The 23,076-nt window shown below is 38.8% G+C and overlaps 1 protein-coding gene across 2 annotated transcripts in view; it reads right to left on the minus strand.

The window, feature by feature from the left end:
* LOC117394875 (zinc finger CCHC domain-containing protein 2-like) overlaps positions 1–23,076 on the minus strand; it is an 88,606-nt gene that overhangs the window by 35,033 nt on the left and 30,497 nt on the right. For both annotated transcript variants that reach the window (XM_033993552.3, XM_033993551.3), the window contains exons 4-6: positions 12,264–12,335; positions 11,721–11,821; positions 504–598 (exon numbers count right to left, since the gene is read on the minus strand). In XM_033993552.3, coding sequence (XP_033849443.3) covers positions 504–598; positions 11,721–11,821; positions 12,264–12,335 — 268 coding nt within the window. The remainder of the gene's footprint in view (positions 1–503; positions 599–11,720; positions 11,822–12,263; positions 12,336–23,076) is intronic.

The following is a 23,076-nucleotide window of genomic DNA, read 5'->3' on the forward strand; positions in this document are numbered from 1 at the left end:
ACTGACAAACTGTAAACTGATTTACTTCCGAGCGGTCATTAACACAATTTTACCATTCAGATAGCAGCCCTCTAATGGCAACTTCTGATATAAAAAGAAGAGTTCAGTAAGCATGGGGCTGCTATCATCACTGCAGCCTTCAAAAGAGGGCTTTCATCCAGCAGTATAACACTCACAGCTCAAATGCATTCAATTTAGAACAGCAGGCGGATCAAAGGCTGCAGTGGTAGAGAGTGTTTGAGAAGCAAAAGTAAAGCCAGGTAACTAGCTGGTATGTCACGTGGTGCAGTGATAAACAACTCACAATGATCATTTATTAAGGGCTTGTTCACACAACCAAAGTTGTTCTTGAAGTTTTTAAACATATTTTAAATTTGTATCTTAAAAAAATAATAATAAAATTTGGGAAGCAGTAACTCTGCATATAGCTTATAAAGGGCACATTCTTGCTCAGGCACATACACATATTGATTTATGATGTTAAAAGATGAATCATTACTTACTGTGGCTATGGCCTAGGTCTGTTGAGTTGGAAAGGAAGAAAAGACAGACCCTATCTCTTTGCAGGAATGCTTGTGGCGCTGTGAGAAACGTATCCCTGTGGAAGAGATTTATCATTTAAGTTTATAATTGAAGACATTTTTACAGGGTGGTTGCTGGAGCCTGCGCCAAGTACAGATATGCAGTCTCTTTGAATGCCGACATTAAATCTTCACCAAAGTAGAAATGAGAATTTTGTGAACATCAAACAAAATATTCCTGGCAGCAAAATCTGGGGGGGGGGGTTCATATGAAAATCAAAGGTTTTGTAAGCATGATGTAAAATGTTAATGAAAAAAAACTTTGTATCATTGGTTTTGAACAGTGGCAGTGAAAATGTTTATTTGTACTGTACACCACCTATATTTAAAGTTTTTTGAGAATATTATAGAATACAGCCTGTGAAGACACTGTCTAAAAGCGATAGGTCTGTATCATTAATACACCACCATGTTCACACCAACTGGAACTTTATTGAGAGAATCATAGAATACAACTGTGTACTAACTAGGGATGTGCCAATTTATTATTATTATTATTATTATTATTATTTATTTCTTAGCAGACGCCCTTATCCAGGGCGACTTACAATTGTTACAAGATATCATATTATTTTTACATACAATTACCCATTCATACAGTTTTTTTTTTTTTTACTGGAGCAATGTAGGTAAAGTACCTTGCTCAAGGGTACAGCAGCAGTGTCCCCACTGGGGATTAAACCCACAACCCTCCGGTCAAGAGTCCAGAGCCCTAACCACTACTCCACACTGCTGCCCAATAAAATTTATGGAGTTAAATGTGAGACAGCATGCAAAAAAAAACAGCCGTGGTCTCCAAAGAGTAATGTTCCTGCATAGATTTAGTTGTAGTGTCTGGATTGAAAATCTGAGAATAATATGTATTAGTAAGTACTCTAGCAGCCTCGCCCCAACTTCTCTATTACTGTGTGTAAAGGACGTTTTTGTCAAGGCCGCCGGAAGCAAACCGGAGAGCTAAGTGGAAGTGGGTTATTGTTGATCATCACAGTTAAATTTAATAATGGAAGGCAACACAGCAAAAGTCGACCAGTGTGCCAGCATGTTTAAAAGCAATGTGTGGCCTAAATTGATTTTTATTTTAGGTTTTTGCATCAAGGACTTACCCTAAGTTTTTTCTAAGAGTCCTGTTGTGTCTAAACTATAAGGCAAGAGTATTGGTACACAGGGAAAACAACAAATCTAATTTTAAAAGGACACCATCAGACTCATGGTACATTAGTTTTGAATAATTTTCATCATCGCCATCACAGTTGTAGACAGCAACATCAGATCTGTAAGCCAATGCAGGCATGATAACATCTAAGACTTGCTATGTATAACCTACAATAAAAACATTCAATTCTTAATCCTCATAAGGACACGTCGGAAAAATGACTTTCCTGGTAACCTGGGTCCAGCCAGAACCCAGCAACAAAACAACATATAACTAACAACTGGAGTAAATGAATGAATGAAAATGTGTATATGAACACTTTATTTTGCTTTTCCTTTACGCCTAGCCATACTTTGGTAGAATGTGTTGTTTATGCTATGCAAAATGGAAAAAGATGTCCAATGCACACTGTATTCTGGACGTGTCATTCGGGCACGTGAGATATCACTGGAAAGCCCCAAGCCTACTCTTTTTTGTGTTCCTAGGTCTTTCCGTTACAGGCACTTGAACACACCTACCGATTTACTGCATGTCACAGCATTGGAGCACTGAATGAGGGGGTGGTATAAAGTATGCACAAACTATCTTAAGCATCTGTGTGCGGTAAAAATCATTACCAGTCCCTAGTACATTTCATTTGGAAAACTAATTTATACATACTTTGAAGCCAAGGTACACATTTCTTACTAGTCCTTATATTACTGAAACAGCTACCGTTACTCCCAAAGGTCATGCAAGAGTCAAAGAGGGTAGCATTCATCTACAGTATTTGGTTTAAAATGAATCTCCATTTAAAATAACTTTTTAAACCCACCGTATTCTGATTTTTTTTGCAAAATTGATACAAAATACTGTATAGATTATGATTTACATAAAAAAAATATTATGTTTTCAATTATGTTATTTTAAAGATTAATCAGAAAACAAAAGCAAATCAGGTTGTGAATCTTATTTGACCTAAACCTGTTTTACTCCAAACACTTTCGATGCAGAGCCCTAGTGCTAACTATAAAGCCTGTATGTCAATGCATGCAGTCTGTACCATTGATACTGTATGTCCAAACATTAAAGAAATGTGGCAGTGAAAGGGTTAATTTTTAATGGGTTAACCAGGGTTCTCCCCAGGAATTCTGTACAGCCGGGTGGCAGAACATTATGGCCGGGAGCACTTTTAACAGAAAAATAAACTTGCCTTGCCTTATATAATATGACAAAGAATTTGAATAATGTGATGTCTTTCGTTGACTATATCTGGTTGCGCTTTTCTATGTTCTACATTTTCTTTTTCATTATTGTTTATTATGGTAAATTAGCGTGCTTATTTAGGCACTCTACGATTTGACTGGGGAAAGAGTAGGGTAGTCAACAAAAAAAAAAAAAAAGGTAACCTTTTCACTTCCTTTTTAGCTTAATTATTAAGCTATTTGCTTCATTTAAATTGTTTTCTTTATGTTAAGTTTTCAGGGCATTTTGTTAATGCATGTCTATTTTTGTTTTTCGCTGTTCTACATTTTTTGAATGCAACTGTTCATTTTAACAATTTTTTTACACAACAGTACTCACACACGTTTGGTCACCATCATAACTGTTGCATGAAACCGGATTGTAATAATCCAGCACCTTTGCACTTAAGCATTTGTATGTCAGCTGACAACAGCTGATATCCCATCACGCCTTTCTTCTTAAAGACGTACAGCCTTTATATATGAACCCCCAATATCTCTCACAAGCACCTAGGTACATATTGTTACAAATGGAGATTATATAAAAGGGCATTCAGAACAGAAAATAGGAGGCACTTTTTTACACAGAGAATTGCGAGGGTATGGAACCAACTCCCCAGTAATGTTGTTGAAGCCGACACCCTGGGATTCTTCAAGAAGCTGCTTGATGAGATTCTGGGATCAAAAAGCTACTAACAACCAAACAAGCAAGATGGGCTGAATGGCCTCCTCTCGTTTGTAAACTTTCTTATGTAACGATATCACAACAAAAAGGAATCCTTTTTTTTTTTGTTGTTTTTGTTTTTTGGTTCATATGAATAGCTATTCTGTATTATATATCACCTTACAGTACAATAATACGACAAAAACTGGACTGAATGATTATAGCCGAAGATAATCGTAATATTTTTTTAATAAAGTAGCCGTCGCAAATATAGTATTAGGCGGTGGACTGTGTCGATCGATGGCTTATTTTGTCCCCCTGCATTCATTGTCACTATGTTTGCTTTGAAAATAATTGGTTATTTTTTTAGCAGTCATTTTTAACGTTTTAGCCTCTCGAAGTGCTTAACCCTTTGCGGTCCTATTTCGGACCTGGTCCGACATTGCAATTTTCCCTTTCCGGTCCAATGTCGGACCCTGTCCGACATCATCAAAAAGACGTAAAAAACAGGTCTCTAGTCGTTTTTTCTCTGGAAAAAGACGAGAAAACCATTCAATGGCCGAGTGAGACCGATAGGAGCCGAGAGAAGCAGGAAAAAAAGGGGCGTACCTCATGAATACAGATAGCCCCGGCACCACATAGATAACACGGACATAAACAAACAAGATAGCTGCTTCTGCATTCAGCGCTCAAAGAATATCACAGACATTTGCAGAGCTTTTTTAGATGTTATAGTAATAAAATAATGACTTGGATAGCATTATTGAGGAGTTTGGTGATAAAATGAGTGATCAGGAGATGATTTATCGGTATGCACTACTATGAAGAGGTATGTGAAAAATACAGCGAACAAGGGTGGGGTGGGGTGGGGTGGGGCTGGAGATGCAGTACTGAGTGTCCTGTTGATATGCAGTGCCTTTTAAACAGCGCGTCTAAAATAAACTGCACGTGTGAAAATATATTGGACCTCGAGGCGCCTGAGATGTGCTGAATAAACGGACCGCTAAGAGTCAACACAGAAAACCCGGTCCTTCAACTCTCTGATTGGTTAAATGGTGTGTCAAGACGTAACACAGCTTTCATGTTGTTCCAAGATTTTTTTTTTCACCCAGCGTGTGCAAGTGATCTAGTCTGCTAGAAGCACAATCAATCCTTATTGTTAAAGGCACAGTAGCATCTGCAAGACGGGCGGATCGGGTTTTTTCAGCCGGGTGGCGACAGCCACTTTGCCGGGCTGAAAAGGCCTGGGGAGAATCCTGGTAACACTGGTAATAAATCTTAAGTAAGAAAATCGAAGACCATCACAACATTAAGACAAAAAACTAAAAGTGTACTATCTATGCACCTGTGGCTTCACAGTCACATCACCTACATTTTATGGCAGTATTGTTAGGTCATGGTCAGCGACACATTTAGCATGAAATGTTCATGTAACCCAGCAAATATGAAGTCACTACCTCTGTTGGTTTCCTGACACGGCAGTAGAGGCATCCTTGGTACAACAAAAAAACGCGGGCAGGAAAGGGTTAACTACCTGCACTACAACATGAACTTGACCAAGTTAATCACTGAATACATGTGTGCACAGAGCACGAACCCAATATCTCATAGCGCTGGGTCTTATCATTCTGGAACCACTCATCATTCTACGAAGAAACCATATTACAGGTAATTATTATTATTAGTTTATTTAGCAGTCGCCTTTATCCAAGACGACTTACAGAGACTAGGGTGTGTGAACTATGCATCAGCTGCAGAGTCACTTACAACAACATCTCACCCAAAAGACGGAGCACAAAAAGGTTAAGTGACTTGCTCAAGGTCACAGTGAGTCGGTGAGTGAGCCTCCTGATTACAATCCCTTTTCTTTAACCACTGGACCACACTGCCTCCTATCTCTTTGTCTTCTTACCTTGTCTGATGAACCATACAGAGTGAAGTATACCAAAGCATGTACTAAATATTAGTAGAAAATGCCACAGATAATATTGAGTGAGCAAAATAAGGTCTAGACATCTAAATTATAATGTTTGAGAACAGTCCCGAAGGAGGCCCACGTCGCAGCATTGCAGCTGTCCTGTATCGGGACAGATTTTAGTTTTGCGCAAGTAGTAGCCATTCCCTGCACAGAGTGGGCTTTGATAGATCCTGGGGCTGATTTGTTATCTAATTTGTAGCAGAATGAAATGCATGAAGTAATCCAGTTTGAGATTGTTTGTTTAGAAACAGGTTTGCCCTGGTTTTGTGAATTGAAAGAGATAAATAGTTGTCCTGATGGTCTAATATCACAGGTCCAGTGATTGTAAAACTGTAGAGCTCTTTGGACATCAATCAGATGAAGTCTGGTCTCCTTTAAATTTGTGAGGTTTTGGGTGAAAATCCGGAAACGTTATTATCTGTTGTAAATGAAATTCAGTTACCACCTTTGGTAAATACTGAGGGTTAGGTCTGCAAATGATCCTATCCTTAAAGGATTGAAAATATGGTGCATCAATGACCAGGGCTTGAAGTTCCCCTACTCTTCTTGCTGATGTTACCGCAACTAGAAATGCTGTTTTCCATGTAAAATAAACCTTTGTTTACATGTGGCCATGGGTTCAAATTGTGGTCCCACGAGTTTCCTAAGTATTAGACTGAGGTTCCATTGAGGAACAGTGTGTTTCCTTCGGGTTTCAGATGGTTAACACCCCTAATAAACCTAGATGTCATGGGATGCGAACCCACTGGATGGCCTTCCCACCCAGGTAAAATGTTGGAAATTGCGGCAATATGAACTTTGATGGAGGAAAGACAGAGGCCTTTATGGAACAGGTGAGGGGGAAGATAAAAACTGTGACAAAGAGACTGCTGTATGGTGTAATGACCTTGACTTGCACTAACGGATAAACTCTCTCCATTTGCCTGTATAAGTCTGGAAAGTGGAAGGTTTCTTGGATGCAAGAAGAATGTTTATTACTTGCTGGGATAGCCCTTGTTCTTTTAACAGTTGCCGTTCAACATCCAGGCAGTTGAAGTACTGATGGATTGATATGGAGCATCCTCCCGTTGTGTTGGGACAGCAGATCGCGGCTCACTGGTAAGTGCAGGAGCCCTGCCTCTGCCATTTGCAAGATTTCTGAGAACCAAAACCTCTTGGGCCAGTAAGGTGCTATCAAGATGAGGCTGGCCTTGTCTCGTTTTACTTTCTTGAGTATTGCTGGGATTAGTGGCACAGGTGGGTATACGTACATTAGGTCCTTTGTCCATGAAATGGACAGACCATCTGTTGCCATGGCTGCTTTCTGGTAAAACCAGCAGCAGAAAAGTGGCTTTTTGAGTGTTCTCTGAGTGTATTGAATATCCCATTTATTACCCTTGGGCAGATCTGCAACTTGTGGGGGGTCACGCCTCTGCTGAGTGAATCTTCGAATTGTTTTGGGCTCAGGGGAGATAAGTTGCCTGGATTGTGATGTCCTGTGTTCTGCACCAATTCGAGATGTTCATGTACCCCCCTGATGATTGATTTATTTTACCGCTCTGGTATTGTCAGTAAATATCTTTATCTCAGTTCCTCTTAAAACTGGGCTGAAGTGTTTCAGTGCTAAAAAGATTGCCAGAAGCTCCAGATGATTTATGTGGAGGTATCTTTGTATTGGTGTCCAGATGCCCTGAACCTGAACTTCTGCCAAGTGTGCTCCCCACCCCATTAGGGAGGCATCTGTGTGAAGACGCAGTGTAGGGGGATTTGGAGATAGTGGTAGCCCCATACTCACCCGAGATGAAAGTTGCCACCAATATAGCTGTCTATTGAAAGAGCCTCTTCTGAATGTTGTACCTCTCATCCCTGTTGAACAGGAACAAATAGCCTGTCTTGCAGTGCGTCTTTGGAGTCCGGTGCTAAAGAGTGCGTCTTTGAGTCCGGTGCTAAACAGTAATTGCCCCTGGAAGGGTAACTCCATTATCTTGGCTTGTGCAGCTGTAGTTAGCGTTGATGTTTTCATTTGGAGACATCTCAGAGCAGTCACCGCACTTGCCACAGCTCTGGCTTTGGTGTCAATCGCGTCACATCCAGCTTGAAGTTGTATCTTAGATACATTTTTACCTTCCTCTGCTAACTGCATGTTCTCTGGTGTGGGTGTCTGTAGAGCAGCAGACAACTGATTCCATAACTTATTCTGGTATTTTGCAGCATACAGCTGGTAATTACTGACGCGCATACCGCCTGTTGAAGCCGTGTAGCTCCTTTTCAGGAATGTCTCCATCTTCTGTCTGTGTGATCTGATGCTGGGGGTCTGAAGGATGTAGCCACCCCTGGTGTAGATAGGAAGGAATCTATCCTGAGCAGTTTAAACAGATGGTCCTTTTGCCCGGCAGGTACCCTGTAGAATCTGTCTACACTTGGGAGGCATGCCATAGCAGAGGCCACTTTCCCCCATATAGCCTCAATGGGCTTCCAGACTGCCTCATGAATGGGAAACCCTTCAAAGGACATTTTGTCCTTTGCATCAATGATGCTCAGGAAATCATCCTCATCCTTTGTAGTTGTCTGAATATTTATATTGAGAGGATGCAATCTTTCTCAAAACATCATCAACGTTTGTATATATGGGGCAGCAGTGTGGAGTAGTGGTTAGGGCTCTGGACTCTTGACTAGAGGGTTGTGGGTTCAATCCCCGATGGGGGACACTGCTGCTGTACCCTTGAGCAAGGTACTTTACTTAGATTGCTCCAGTAAAAACCCAACTGTATAAATGGGTAATTGTATGTAAAAAAATAATGTGATATCTGTATAATGTGAAATAATGTGATATCTTGTAACAATTGTAAGTCGCCCTGGATAAGGGCGTCTGCTAAGAAATAAATAATAATAATAATAATAATAATATATACTGGCGCAGGTGTGTCTGCATACTCCTCATTGTCATTGTCCGGGGTGGAGTTAGTGACATCATCTTCTAACCGGTCGGCCGCCTCCACGGAGTAATGTTGACTGTACCTCTGTTTGTATTGTAGTACCCACTCCCGCCGCATATGTTACAGCCTGTGGAATCTGAGCCTGCTTAATTTTCAAATTCTCTCAACCATTGGAAGAACTGCTCTCCGATCATAGGGGCCATCGTAGCTTGTGAAGTAGACAGCTGCGCAGCGCAGGGACAGGGGCGATGGAGGTCTTCTCATCTGTGTCATAGTCCATGACATGTCATACAGAAGCCACTGCTGCATGACAGTGATAGTGGAGAACCACACAACTTACAAACAGTGGCCATGGGGACAACAGGATGTATATACACTGAGACACTAACAAAGGATTACCACGAAAACAAAAAGAGAGGAGGGAAGAGAGATCAAAACAAAAAAACACACTAATGCGACCGCCAATACTGAGTCCATACCCAAGCAATTGCAGGAGAAATTTGGACAATAACACTTATTTGGAGGAGGGTTTTATAGGAGAAGGATACCTATTTTAGCGCCAACAAAGACTATATTGCAATGATCTCTGGGGTAGAGATCTGTTTGTTCTCCTGACACAAGCAAAATGTAGACCAGGAGTTCACTCTGTGTGGAGTTCATCAGACAACATAAGTATTGATATTCTGATCTTTGAGGGTAAGTAAACTACCAAGTCATGTGACAACCTCTACATAACAGAAGGAAAACAGCTTGTAGATTTCACACATTAAAACAAAAACATTTATATTAAAAAACAAACAAACTGAAGATTAAGATAAATATCTCTGTCAGAAATAGAACTGACCTAGTTTAAGAAGCTGCACTTCAAACTTTACAATTCTCATTTATTAAAGACGTATCTATTCAGCATTTGCTGAGGATTTCTTTTGCTTTAGGATGACATTTCTGTACTATGCAGGGCAGTAGATTTCATTAAATTATGGGTCAGTGTTATGACAAGCAAACCACTATGAATAAAAAAATAAAAAGTACGGAAAATGCTAGTCAGGGTCCCATTTTAAAAACACTTTTGTTTAGACCAGTGTTTCTCAACTGCGGCGATACCGCCCCCCCAAGGGGCGTTCTGAAGCCGAAGGGGGGCGTTTACATCCAAGAGGGCTACAAAAAGGGGGTGTTGTGTTTCCTTCTTATTTAAAATTAAGGAAACTAATTTCAAAAGGTGATGTACTCACTGACTTGTGCACTACAAGATCATGTAAACATCGAGTCATAAATATGTGTTGCTATGCAGCAATGTCACTGCCAATTGTACTATCAAGTTTGTCATACAAATTTAACAGGAAGCAGTCATTCCATTTCCACCTGTTGCCATGCTACGGTACACGTCTGAATTTTGCAGTTTATTCTTATTGTTATCCACACAATGGCGTAAGCAAAGATGATATGTCAGCAACATTCCATAATAGTACACATTGTATGTATCTACGTATTATTTCTCTAATTCTCGGAACCAGTGGAATTAAATATAATTAATAATTGATGTTAATTAAACAGCATTATTAATCTGCAATAATTCACAATTTGTTTTATTTTCTTTGGCAAAGGGGTGATGACTAAGCTCAGCTGATCCTTAGGGGGCGTTGTTACGAAAAGGGTTGAGAAACACAGATTTAGACCTTTAAAACATGACCTGTAGTTTGTTCTCTTCCCATCTGCAATCTACATGGGCACATCAGTCTAAATATATTTTGTGCACATAACATTCTACCAGCAATTTAGCTATAAATTGTGTGATCAGTAAATACTACTTAGACTTTGGACCAAAGACAATGCTTAGCAAAGCAGCAGCTATAACAGTTTCACTTTGTGGAAAAATGAAACTTACAGCATAAATGAAAGTTATCATTCAGCTCGGCTTTCCAGAAGATGGCATCGTTGCTTTTTGAACTGGGATCTGGCCCTCAGCAAAGTTTAGTCACTACTGACCCACTAAAACATTAACCTTTAGAATGCCATCTTTCAAAACAGCAGCATTTGGACGTAAATACAGCTGAAATCTTACATTTAACATCATTATATTTTATTCCACTGAGCAGAATGCAAAGCAGGTTAGAGCAAAACTTGAGCTCAGGCTTGTTCATTTGGAAGATTAATAACTATAGCTCCAAGCACCTTTTAGCAGCCATATCCCAAACAAGGAAGGTCTGCTGACTGTGTGTTTATTGGGTCAGATTTCGCTCTACACTCATTTTATAGGGGTGGCGCATACAGACTGTATTAATTTGAAATAAGCCATTTATACATACATGCAGATATACAGATACAGGAAAATAATTCCATCTAGGGTTTATGTGACATCATAAACTACAAGACCGTTAGGTTGAATACTTTATAAACTATCACAGAAACCCGAGATGGAATTATTTTCCTTTAACTCACTGAAGCCCATCTATTATTTTTTTTTATAATGCATGGATATTAGTCTCTGTAATAAAAAGATAATAAAACAGGTGTTAAGGTTCAAATTTCAACTGAATTTAAATGAATAATAATAACGTAAATTAAGTCAATAGTAAAGAATCATAAATATAATTTTCTTTTTGATTATACAAGAATGGTGAATTAAGCTGGGTAGACAATGAACTGCAAACAATAATGTAATTTTAAGGAAAAGGTGTTTCAATGGGGTATGTTTTTCTTTTTCTCTTAGTCGCTGTCAGAGTAGAGGATTATGTCTCGCTCGCTTGTTTGGTGCTCCCATTGGTGGAGACAGATTTATGTGTGTATATATATCTATATATCTATATATATATATCTATATATCTATATCTATATCTATATCTATATCTATATATATATATATATATATATATATATATATATATATATCTATATCTATATATATCTATATATAGAGAGAGAGAGAGAGTGAGAGAGAGAGAGAGAGAGTGAGAGTGAGAGAGAGAGAGAGGGTGAACACTCCAATGTGAATGGTTTGAGTGAACAATTTATAATATAATGATCACAGAGACACAAACACTGCCTTCGCCTGCGGCCGATTCTGCTTTTATGCTTTGTAGATTCAAAGCGAGAGATGAGGAATACAGTACTGAGATACAGGAGCTTGCTTACTCTGCCCACCTCTGTCTTCATCTTTCACTCTTGTAAACACTCTGCTTGCATGTGCCTAGTGGTAAGTGACTTACCTGAAAGTCTGCTCCAGGTCCCCCTGTTCCCATTTGTGTCCTTGGCTCAGCAATCGTAAAATGCTTCTTTCAAACGATTCGGTAGAAAGTTCTTTTGGTAGCTTTTGGGGAAAGGAGGGGGAAAAAAAAAAAAAAATTTGTCAGGGATGGAAATAATACTCCTATTGCACAGCGGTTTCAACCATTCCAGGTTTTAATATGAGCTTGATTAGCCAGTGTATATGTAACAAGCTTAGGTGAGTCTTACAGTCTTTCCATTCTTGTTTTCTAAATGTAGTGCTGTGATTCAGCGACAGAATAACAACATAAGAAGCACCACCCCCCACACGCATGCCTGCCCTCATATTAAAGTGAATTGCTTAATCCAGGGATTCAGAAAGTGCTGCAAACAAAATGGAAATGTTGAGGTTGATACTAAAAATGCCTATTTCGAGGCAGCATCACCCATAAGGAAACTGTAAATGCAGTTAGTTTACCTTACACACTACCTATGTCACTTGAACAATTTGGCCCAATAGATATGAAAACACCGCTATTACCTACCTTTAATAAAAAGTCTTCAAGTTCTTGGTGTGTTTTTGTTACAGAGCTCAGAGACAAATCAGACCAATTGACCTACAAAAGATGCAAAAAATAAATAAATAAATAAATAAAATGTACCCTCTTCTTGTCATTAAACAATTCTGCCAGTGATAAAATACAAATAAAATGCAGAAGGCATAGCACATGACATGTCACCATTTACACTGGAAAAAGAACAAAAAAAAGTCTGTTTTAAATGCCAGTGATAGTGTATTTTTGATCTAGATACAACAGGCTTGCACTGAAGTGATAAAAACGGCACTGCACTTTAGTGTACTGCAACAAGAAGTTACTAAAATGCAGCAATAAAATCACCAGGCTGTTTACATTAAATGTTTCCAATGCAAACCCAAGTGTGTGATTTATATGTGTTTGGCTTTACTCCCACTACACTATATACAGAACAGAAGCTCTTTAGAGGCAGTACCTTTTCATGTTAAATTGATGCAGTGTCTGAAATGGTAGAATCAGTCTGTAACTTAACCATACAGGAAACCATTCACTTTAACTACACACAGGATTATGCATGTTGTACTTGATACGTGACTAAATACTCTTACAAGGAATATTCTGACACAGACCCAGCAGTTAAAGGTTAACAGGCTCCTTTTTGCTATATGACTGTTTAACTGAAAGTGAAATACGTCTGTGTATAGATTTTCCTTCTAGTTCTTCACTTATTTTTTACATTAATTCAGGGTATGCAAGTATTTCAAATACAACAATAATATTATATAATATTATAGAGCTTAACTTGGTAGAATATACTCGCTAGACTAGCGAGCGAGAAAAAAAAAAGTATGGAAAATCATCTAGCAAGTATATTTCTTGCAAATAACCTGAAAACGTAGTGACACATGCAAATTAGGCTATGACATCACAAAACATCACAGGGAATTCTCTTTGACTCGCTAGAATTTGCAGTGGATGGAAAACCATTTTTCCGCCCTTATGTCGTTACTATGTTTGTAGCAATTTTACCGACTAATTTATAAACTCGCTTGATAAATGGATGGAAAAAGCACTTATGACTGACTGAAGAACTGCGTTCACTTCCCTGCAATTTTTACAGTTATTTTCCCTGGCATTTGATTAATATAGTTCTATTGCCTGGCATTTTATGTATATACTGCACACAGAAAGTTCTTCCCTGGCATTTTATGTATACAGTTCCCTGGAATTGTATGGAGTTAGTTCTCTGGCACATTGATTGTATTTAGTTCCCCTCCCACAAAAGACAATAAAAAACATCCATTACCTGAAAACAAAGCATGTAAAAGCAACGTGTGTGAAAAATATACATGTCTCCTCATATTGTACCCATTTGAAAATGTTGGCCACCATAAAAGTACACAGAAATAGTACTTGGAACTGCAAACGCAAGTCAAAAAAGGAAGTTAGAAAGGCCAAGAGAGAGATAGAAATGAACATTGCTAAGGGGGCTAAAACCAATTCCAAAATGTTTTTCCAATATTATAACAGCAAAAGAACATTCAAAGAGGATGTTAAATGTCTAAGAGATACGAATGGCAAAATCATAGACAAACAAAAAAAATAGCAAATATATTAAATGGTTACTTTTCACAAGTTTTTACAAAGAAGGATACGGACAACATGTCCCACATGTCAACCTGTTCCTATCCAGTTTTAAATAACTTTAGCATAACAAAGGCAGAAGTGTTAAAGGGACTAAGAGCTCTTAAAATAAACAAATCCCCTGGTAGTACTACTCAAAATAGTACTCAAAGAAATGAAAGAAGTTATTTACAAACCGCTAACCAAGATCATGCAACAGTCTCTTGACACGGGTTGTACCGACAGACTGGAGAGTTGCAAAAGTAATACCGATCAACAAAAAGGGAGACAAAACCGAACCAGGTAACTACAGACCAATAAGCCTGACTTCTATTATATGTAAACCTATGGAAACTATAATAAGATCCAAAATGGAAAATTACCTATATGGTAACAGTATCCTGGGAGACAGTCAGCATGGTTTTAGGAAAGGGAGATCGTGTATAATTAACCTGCTTGATTTTTTTGAGGATGCAACATCGACAATGGATAATTGTAAAGCATATGACATGGTTTATTCAGATTTCCAGAAAGCTTTTGACAAAGTCCTGCATCAAATATTTATTCTCAAACTGAACGCAGTAGGGATTCAAGGAAATGCATGCACATGGATTACGGAGTGGTTAACATTTAGAAAACAGAAAGGGGCATTCAGAACAGAAAATAGGAGGCACTTTTTTTACACAGAGAATTGTGAGGGTCTGGAACCAACTCCCCAGTAATGTTGTTGAAGCTGACACCCTGGGATCCTTCAAGAAGCTGCCTGATGAGATTCTGGGATCAATAAGCTACTAACAACCAAACGAGCAAGATGGGATGAATGGCTTCCTCTCGTTTGTAAACTTTCTTATGTTCTTAAAAGTTCAGTTGGCCACCAGGTTTTGAAAGCTAGCGATCAAATGGCTACCAGCCTACAAAGTCCCACCCTGCGTGTGCCTCAAGACACTCTTGCGATGACAAGTTACATTTCAAAAGATTGAATAAACCATTTAAAATTTAAGTTTGATGATAATGAGTTACCAGGTTACAAAAAGTACAATATCAGTTTTGAACGAATCGCTAGCAGTGCCAAAAAGGTGTTCTTTAACCAAAGTTCCTGTTCTTTTAGGCAGAACATTTACAACGGGGAAAAATACGTTTCACCACAAGGGCGTTCTCTTAGGCGAAGTGTTCTCTTAGGTGGTGTTCCATACAGTAGTCTCCGTGTATAGAATATACGGTTGTGTAGCATTATAATATAATAATGTTCAATAAACAAAAACATTTTGTAACATTAACTAAAACCCTAGATTCAACGTCCCTAATTAACAGCAGTCCTGTCTCCTCAGAGGAGGCAAGTCTCCGTTGTAAAGTCCTATCTGCTCTTAACCACAGTACCAGCACTAGCAGATCCCGTAATCTGAGCACAGGTTTTAATTGGAGGAGCCCAGAGAGTTTTTTTTCATCAGAGGAGACAAGCCTCTGTTACAAACTCCTATCTGCTATAACCACACACAGTACAGTACTAGCAATGGCAGATGACGTAGTTTGATCCCTGGTTTTAATTGGAGGAGCAGCTCAAACCCTCCTGACCCCTGCTGAAGCACTGCTTTACTGACATGCTGGAAGGAGATTTTAACTAGGAAAAAAAAAAAAATCATCATAACAGTAGGAAAATAAAAAACACCTGGGACGGTAGACAAAAAATAAACTGTGTCACTGCTCGATGGCGTGGAAAATCCCTTGACTGTTTAGTCCCCATTAAACCAATGTTAATCAAAGCCAGCGTTGTTGCCATGCGTGGATTATGGGAGTTGTAGTTGTCCTCTGCATTTCTGCTGATTGTAAACACCTTTCATCGTGTACCAGATAAAACTACTATTCCCAGAAGACACACCGTGTCCGTATGCCCAATGTATTGTGACACTGGTAGCTTCTGTTAGTTGGAAGTCATATTTATATTAGTTAATCCCTTCCCCAGCAGCATTTGTTTATTTTCCCCAGCGCAGGCAAAATGTGTTCACTCTCTTTTCGCCTGTGCAGTATATAATTATTTTGTTGGTCATTTATTTAAAAATAGCAAATAAAGTGCATTTTTAAACATACGCTGGCAGTGTGTAACAGTTAAGTATATTATAATAAATTATGATGGGCTACTGTTTTCTTTTCTCTGTTGGCTAGTGGGGAAAATATGTTTAACAGCTGAACTGGGGTAACATCTGTTTAGACTGCACTTGTAGATCTCTTGCTCTACCCCTATGCACTGGACTTACCTGACCTACACACCACGTTACTGGATCCTCAGCTGATGCACTATCCTTGCACTAGTAATATGCAATTGTGGAGATAACTTTTTGTAACCCTAACTTGTTGCATCCTAGTTCATATTGTATTTTAGTAATTATTTGCACGTAATGTAAACTATACTGTATTTAAATATTAATCTTGCATTGTAACCCTGTACAGTACTGCCCTGTAACACCTGTAAGTCACCTTGGATAAAGGCGCCTGCCAAATAAATAAATAAATGAAATAAATAAATTGATATATTACTATTATATGAAAAAGTGTTGTTTGTCAGAATCCAATAATACGATTCTACTGCTTGCTGGGGGCTTAAGAGGACCCCAAGCTGTCAGCCATTTTTCTGCCTCCCTGTTTATATATATATATATATATATATATATATATATATATATATATATATATATATATATATAAACAGTAACAGTTAATAACAGTAGTATATTACTTCATTATATGTACAGCATATTCATGCCAAACATATTTACGTTTTTTTCACACATGAAAAACACATAATAAAAGGCTTGAAAATATTTAAGGCTTTACAGTATATAAAGTCATATTTACTATCCAACATTGCCTCTCATTATTTTAACTGACTCATATATTAAATATGTACTGCAGACTCAGTTAATAGTGGAAAATTAAATGCCCCTCGGGAAGACTATTGTTACCTCCAGGTTCGGGCATTACAGCCCCCTGTCGGTAACAACAGTCTTCCCTCGGGTCAATATATATATATATATATATATATATATATATATATTAGAGGTGCAATCAGCACCCTAATTTCATATTTGATTATCGTATAGACATTTGTCAACGATAATCAATGCATTGATGTTTCAAAATAAACAAACATTAGTTTGTTTGTTTTTTTTAACAGAAGATCTAAGTAGTGGTTAGGGCTCTGGACTCTTGACCGGAGGGTCGTGGGTTCAATCCCAGGTGGGGGACACTGTTGCCGTACCCTTGAGCAAGGTACTTTACCTAGATTGCTCCAGTAAAAACCCAACTGTATAAATGGGTAATTGTATGTAAAAATAACATGATATCTTGTAGCAATTGTAAGTCGCCCTGGATAAGGGTGTCTGCTAAGAAATAAATAACAACAACGACAACAACAACGACAACAACAACAACGCATGACTTGCATTCAAATTGGAACACTTCAGATTATAAAAAAGAAATACAAAGGACTTCCGTTTAACAACTGAAGAGTATGCGTGCGTCCGCATCGGATTACCATTGTAATAATAATGAAAAAAAACCTACATTTTAACAGAAGTCATTTCTGAACTATGGTTGTTCAATACTGTTTACATTTTATGTTCAAAAGCAAATAATTTGAATTAATCTCACAAACTAATGTAACGATCGTACTAAATTCAGCTTCTTTTTCTATAATATTGCCATATAATCCAAACACAACATGCTTTGAAACAAAAGGTAATTTGTAGCTTGAATAGATTTAAAAAAAACAAATAAACAAACAAAAAAAATGTGTTGCCTTAATTTTTAAATAAAAAAGTGAATACTTGGCCTACTTCTGATTTGTCTTATCCAATGCGTAATGTAGGCTTGAAGTGTGTATCCTAGCAATGCGCTAATCTACCGTATTAGCACTAGAAGTAGCGCACTCACACTTAAGGTTTTATGACAGATGGACAGATGATCAATAATCGATGCACCCCTAATACATAAATACATAAAGACATTGTGTGTGTATATTGTAAGACAGCAGGGAGGGGGTTAATTTCCTCCCTGCAGAAAAAAATGTGAAAATGCACTCCCAGGGCAATTGTTAATTGATTTATTGTTTAATTATCCCCTGCACCTGGGCGGCAATTGTAAATTAGTACCAGGTGCAGGGTATAAGAGAAGAACAGTTACTTAGTTTGAGGCTGCTGAGTAGAAGGAGGCAGAAGAGGTGCTCTGCTTCCGAGCAGTCGAGAAAAAGGTGGATGCAGTTTAACCCGGTGAGGTTTTGTTTTGTTGTTCTGTGTTTGGTGGGGAAACGGCTTAGCCGTCCCACTTATAGTCAGGGTGTTCCGGAGAGTTTAGTTAGTGCTCGTAAAGAACTAGGTGTTTGTTTTGTGTTTGTTTCATTTTTGTGAATTAAAAATAGCGCGTCAGCGCATAAAAATCCATTCCTGTGTGTGTTGGGTCAGTTTTTAAAGGGGCAATGATCCCGAGTGGAAGCAGCTCTGTTACAATATATATATATATATATATATATATATATATATATATATATATATATATATATATATATGGCACGTTGAAATTTCGTTCTGTTTGATATTTTCTTTTAAAACACTGAAACTCAAAATTAATTATTGTAAGATGATATTGGTTTTATGTTGGGAAATATTTTTAAGAAATAAAAAACTGAAATATCTTGCTTGCATAAGTATTCAACCCCCACACATTAATATTTGGTAGAGCCACCTTTCGCTGCAATAACAGCTTTAAGTCTTTTGGGGTAAGTATATACCAGCTTTGCACACAGTGTCGGAGTGATTTTGGCCCATTCTTCTTGGCAGATTTGCTCCAGGTTGTTCAGGTTGATTGAACGACGCTTGTGGACCGCAATTTTCAAATAGTGCCACAGATTTTCAAAGGGATTGAGATCAGGACTTTGAATGGGCCACTGTAGGACATTCACCTTTTTGTTCTTGAGCCACTCCAATGTTGCTTTGGCCTTGTGCTTGGGATCATTGTTCTGCTGAAAGGTGAATTTCCTCCCAAGCTTCAGTTTTTTTAGCGGACTGAAGCAGGTTCTCTTGCAATATTTCCCTGTATTTTGCTCCACCCATTCTTCCTTCAATTTTAACAAGATGCCCAGTCCCTGCTGAAGAGAAGATGGTGTGTCTGATGAGAAGCATCCCCACAGCATGATGCTGCCACCACCATACTTCACTGTAGGGATGGTGTGTCTTGAGGCATGGGCAGTGTTAGGTTTGCGCCACACATATCGCTTTGAGTTTTGGCCAAAAAGCTCTATCTTGGTCTCATCTGACTACAAAACCTTTTCCCACATCGCAGCTGGGTCATTCTCATGCTTTCTGGCAAACTCCCAGACGTGCTTTCAGATGGTACTTTTTGAGTAACAGCTTCTTTCTTGCCACCCTCCCATACCAGGCCAGTGTTATACAGAGCTCTTGATATGGCTGACTGGTGCACCATTACTCCACTCCCAGCCACTGAACTCTGTAGCTCCTTCAAAGTGATTGTTGGCCTCTCTGTGGCTTCTCTCACAAGTCTCCTTCTTGTTTGAGCGCTGAGTTTTGAGGGACGGCCTTTTCTTGGCAGTGCCTGGGTGGTGTGATGCAGCTTCCACTTCCTGATTATTGATCCAACTGTGCTCACTGGGATATCCAAACACTTGGATATTATTTTGTACCCTTTCCCTAATCTACGCATTTGTATTACTTTATCTGTAATTTCTGTAAAATGCTCTTTGGTCTTCATTTTCCTTCAGATTCACAGCCTGACCAATGATCCTTCAACAGTGGGGTTTTTATCCAGAAAATGTGACAGCAACTTTAATGGTTCACAGGTGGAGGCCAATGGTAAGGTAATTGTGTCCTCGTTAGGGCAATTTCTTTCATCGGTGTAAACTGGGAGCTACCACAGCACAGGGGTTGAATACTTATGCAAGCAAGATATTTCAGTTTTTTATTTTTCTTAAAAATATTTCCCAACATAAAACCAATGTCACCTTACAATAATTGATTTTGAGTTTCAGTGTTTTAAAATAAAATATCAAACAGAACGAAATTTCAATGTACCACTTGTAATTCAGTAATATTGTAATATTGTATTTTTAAGAGCTGAAGAGCTTGTGCATCGAGTTGTTCAGGAGGGGTTAGTCATTGAGGGTGTTTTGGTTTCGGTTTTGCCTCTCGCTGTTCTTGCGAGAAATTATAATTTCAAATGTACCACCTTATTTAAAGAATGAGCTGTTGTTTAATGAGCTGAGCCGCCATGGCAAAATAATGTCAGAAATCACAATGATTCAGTTGGGATGTAAAGCACAAGATTTAAAACATGTAATTTCATTTAGACGACAGGTGTATATGTTGCTAAATAATCCAGATACCGAACTGAATATTGCTTTTAGGTTTCGTGTTGATGGCAGTAAATATATTGTTTTTGCATTTTCTGAACAAATTAAATGTTATGTGTGTGGGTGTGTAGGGCATATTGCAAAAAACTGTAAAAGATCTGCTGCTGAAAGTGATGTGGTTGAGAGCGATACAGAAGGCGGCGCAGCTGAGCCGGCCAGCTCAGAGGCAGGGGTTTCGGCAGAGAGTGTGAGGGTTGAGCTTGATACTGTGGGAACTACAGAGGCTGTGGCAGAGCCTGAGGTTGCAGGTCAAGGGGGTCCGGATAGAGAACAGGTATGTGGTGGAGAAGTCAGGGAGGGGAGTGAGGGAGAGGACGAGCTCCAGGTTAGTGAACAGACAGGAACAGGAATGGTGATTGAAGGAGAGGGGGTTGGAGAAGTAGGAAGTAATGAAGATGTAGCTTTTAAGTTCCCTAAAAGGAAACGAATAAGAAAAGTCCAACATAGTGGTATTCCTGCTAAATGTGGTATGAGTTTGGGTAATGTTGCGTGCGATGAGAGAGCAGTGACGGAGGTGGAAGGTTCAGTCCCAAAGAAAGGTGATGCACCTCAGGCTCTAGAGCATGATAGTGCAGACAGTGACGGTGAAGAGGGAGGAAGTGACACAGATTCTTTGTGTAGTTATGAGCTTTCAGCGAGCCATCTTGTTAAAGATCGTAGAGGGATTAATGTGAGGGATCACTTTCCCGATGTCATGCTGTTTGTAGGATCCGCTAATCAGGTGATGAGAGATACGGCAGCGCTAGGACTTGAGAAAAAAGAAAAAGATCGATTTAAAGTACTCGATTAGTAAAGTTTGTGTTTCCCTTAAAAAGAGTAACAGTGATGAACTCAAATAAAATGCATTTTTCTTTTCCTGATTACTTCTTGTTTACTATTTGGATAATGTCATGGTTCTCTCTATATAATATCGCCATGCAGAATATTAAGTTGGGCATTTTAAATGTAAATGGTGGGAGGGATACAATAAAGAGGGCAATTTGCTTTGAGTATTTGGAACAGGAGAAAATTAAGGTAGCTTACCTTCAGGAGACACATACAGATAAGGTTAATCAGGCAGATTGGTTTAATGAATGGAAAGGGGAGGTTGTTTTAAGCCATGGTACAAATTTTAGTGCAGGTGTTGCTGTATTATTTGCTCCAGATTTTAAACCTGATTCTTTTACTGTAACTGAAGTGGTACAAGGAAGATTATCGCAAGTGAAGGCTTGTGTGGGATGCAGAACGTTTCTTTTTATTAACGTGTATGCTCCTAATGATGGGAGGGAAAAAGTTAAGTTTTTTAAAATACTAAATGAATTGTTAGCCCAGTGTAAGCCTGAAGAAGTGATTGTATTGGGTGGTGATTTTAATTGCACCTTGGATGCTAAATCTGACAGGAATAGCCTTGAGCCGCACCCTCAAGCAGTTAGGGAAATGGTTACAGGGTTGGATGCTCATGAATTTGTAGACATCTGGGGATCAATTCATAATAATGTCAGACAATACACTTGGGCTACAGGTAGTGCAGGGGGGATTTCATTAGCCAGGTTAGATAAGTTTTATGTTTTTAAACATTCTTTAAATCTTTTCACAAAGTGTGACTTTTTACCTACGGTTTCACAGACCATAGTATGGTTGTTTTAGATATGGTTGTATCTAAAATAAATGTTCATTCTTCTTATTGGCATTTTAATAATAGATTGCTGCAGGATGCTCATTTTTTAAAATGTTTTAGTTTTTTTGGGGAAAGATGGAGACAGAAAAAAATAGGTTTTACTTCATTGCAACAGTGGTGGGATGTGACAAGGGTTCAAATTAAAATGCTGAGTCAACAATATACTAAAAATGTTACAAAGAGCACTAGTGTAGAAATGAAAGATCTGGAGGAGGATATTACTGAGCTCCATAGAGCTCTGGAGTCCAAATACAGTAATATATTGTTTGAGGACTTGAAATTGAAAAAGAGGAGGCTTGCTGATCTGTTGGACATACAAGTACAGGGGGTGTTGGTACAGTCGCGATTTCAGAATATTGCCCAGATGGATGCACCTACAAAGTATTTCTTTGCCTTGGAAAAGAAAAACACTCAGGGAAAAATGATGCACTGTCTGCGGACAGAAACGGGACAATTGTTGTATGAGCCTCAGGAGATCTGGAGGTTGGCAGTGGATTTCTACTCAGAACTGTTCAGGGATGAGGCGGTGGATGTGTCGGAGGAGGCTCAGCGATTTCTCCAGGATCTGCCTCAGGTTCTGGAAGAGGATAGGGAGTTGCTTGAAAGAGAGTTGACACTGCAGGAGCTCACAGAGGCTCTGGATGGAGTAAATATGGGGAAGGCTACAGGAATTGATGGACTGTCTGTTGATTTTTTTAAGACTGTTTGGCCACAGATTGGACAAGATCTGTTGGAGGTCTTTACGGAGAGAACACATGAGCTGCCTTTGAGCTGTCGTCGTGCAGTCATAGGTTTACTGCCAAAGAAGGGAGACCTGTGTAATATAAAGAATTGGCGTCCTGTAAGTCTCTTGTGTTCGGATTATAAAATACTGTCTAAAGTATTGACAATCCGCTTAGGTACCGTATTGAATACTGTTGTGCGGCCAGAACAAACTTTTTGTGTGTCCAACAGGTCAATTTTTGATAATATTCTTTTAGTCCGAGATCTTTTAGATGCCTCCAGACTGTTTGGTTTCAAAGCAGGTCTTATTATGTTGGATCAAGAGAAAGCATTTGATAGAGTTTACCATAATTATTTGTATAATGTAGTTAAGGCATTTGGGTTTGGTCCGAAGTTTGTAGGAC

This window comes from Acipenser ruthenus, chromosome 3 (genome assembly GCF_902713425.1).
Source record: "Acipenser ruthenus chromosome 3, fAciRut3.2 maternal haplotype, whole genome shotgun sequence".
In the NCBI taxonomy this organism is placed as follows: Eukaryota; Metazoa; Chordata; class Actinopteri; order Acipenseriformes; family Acipenseridae; genus Acipenser; species Acipenser ruthenus.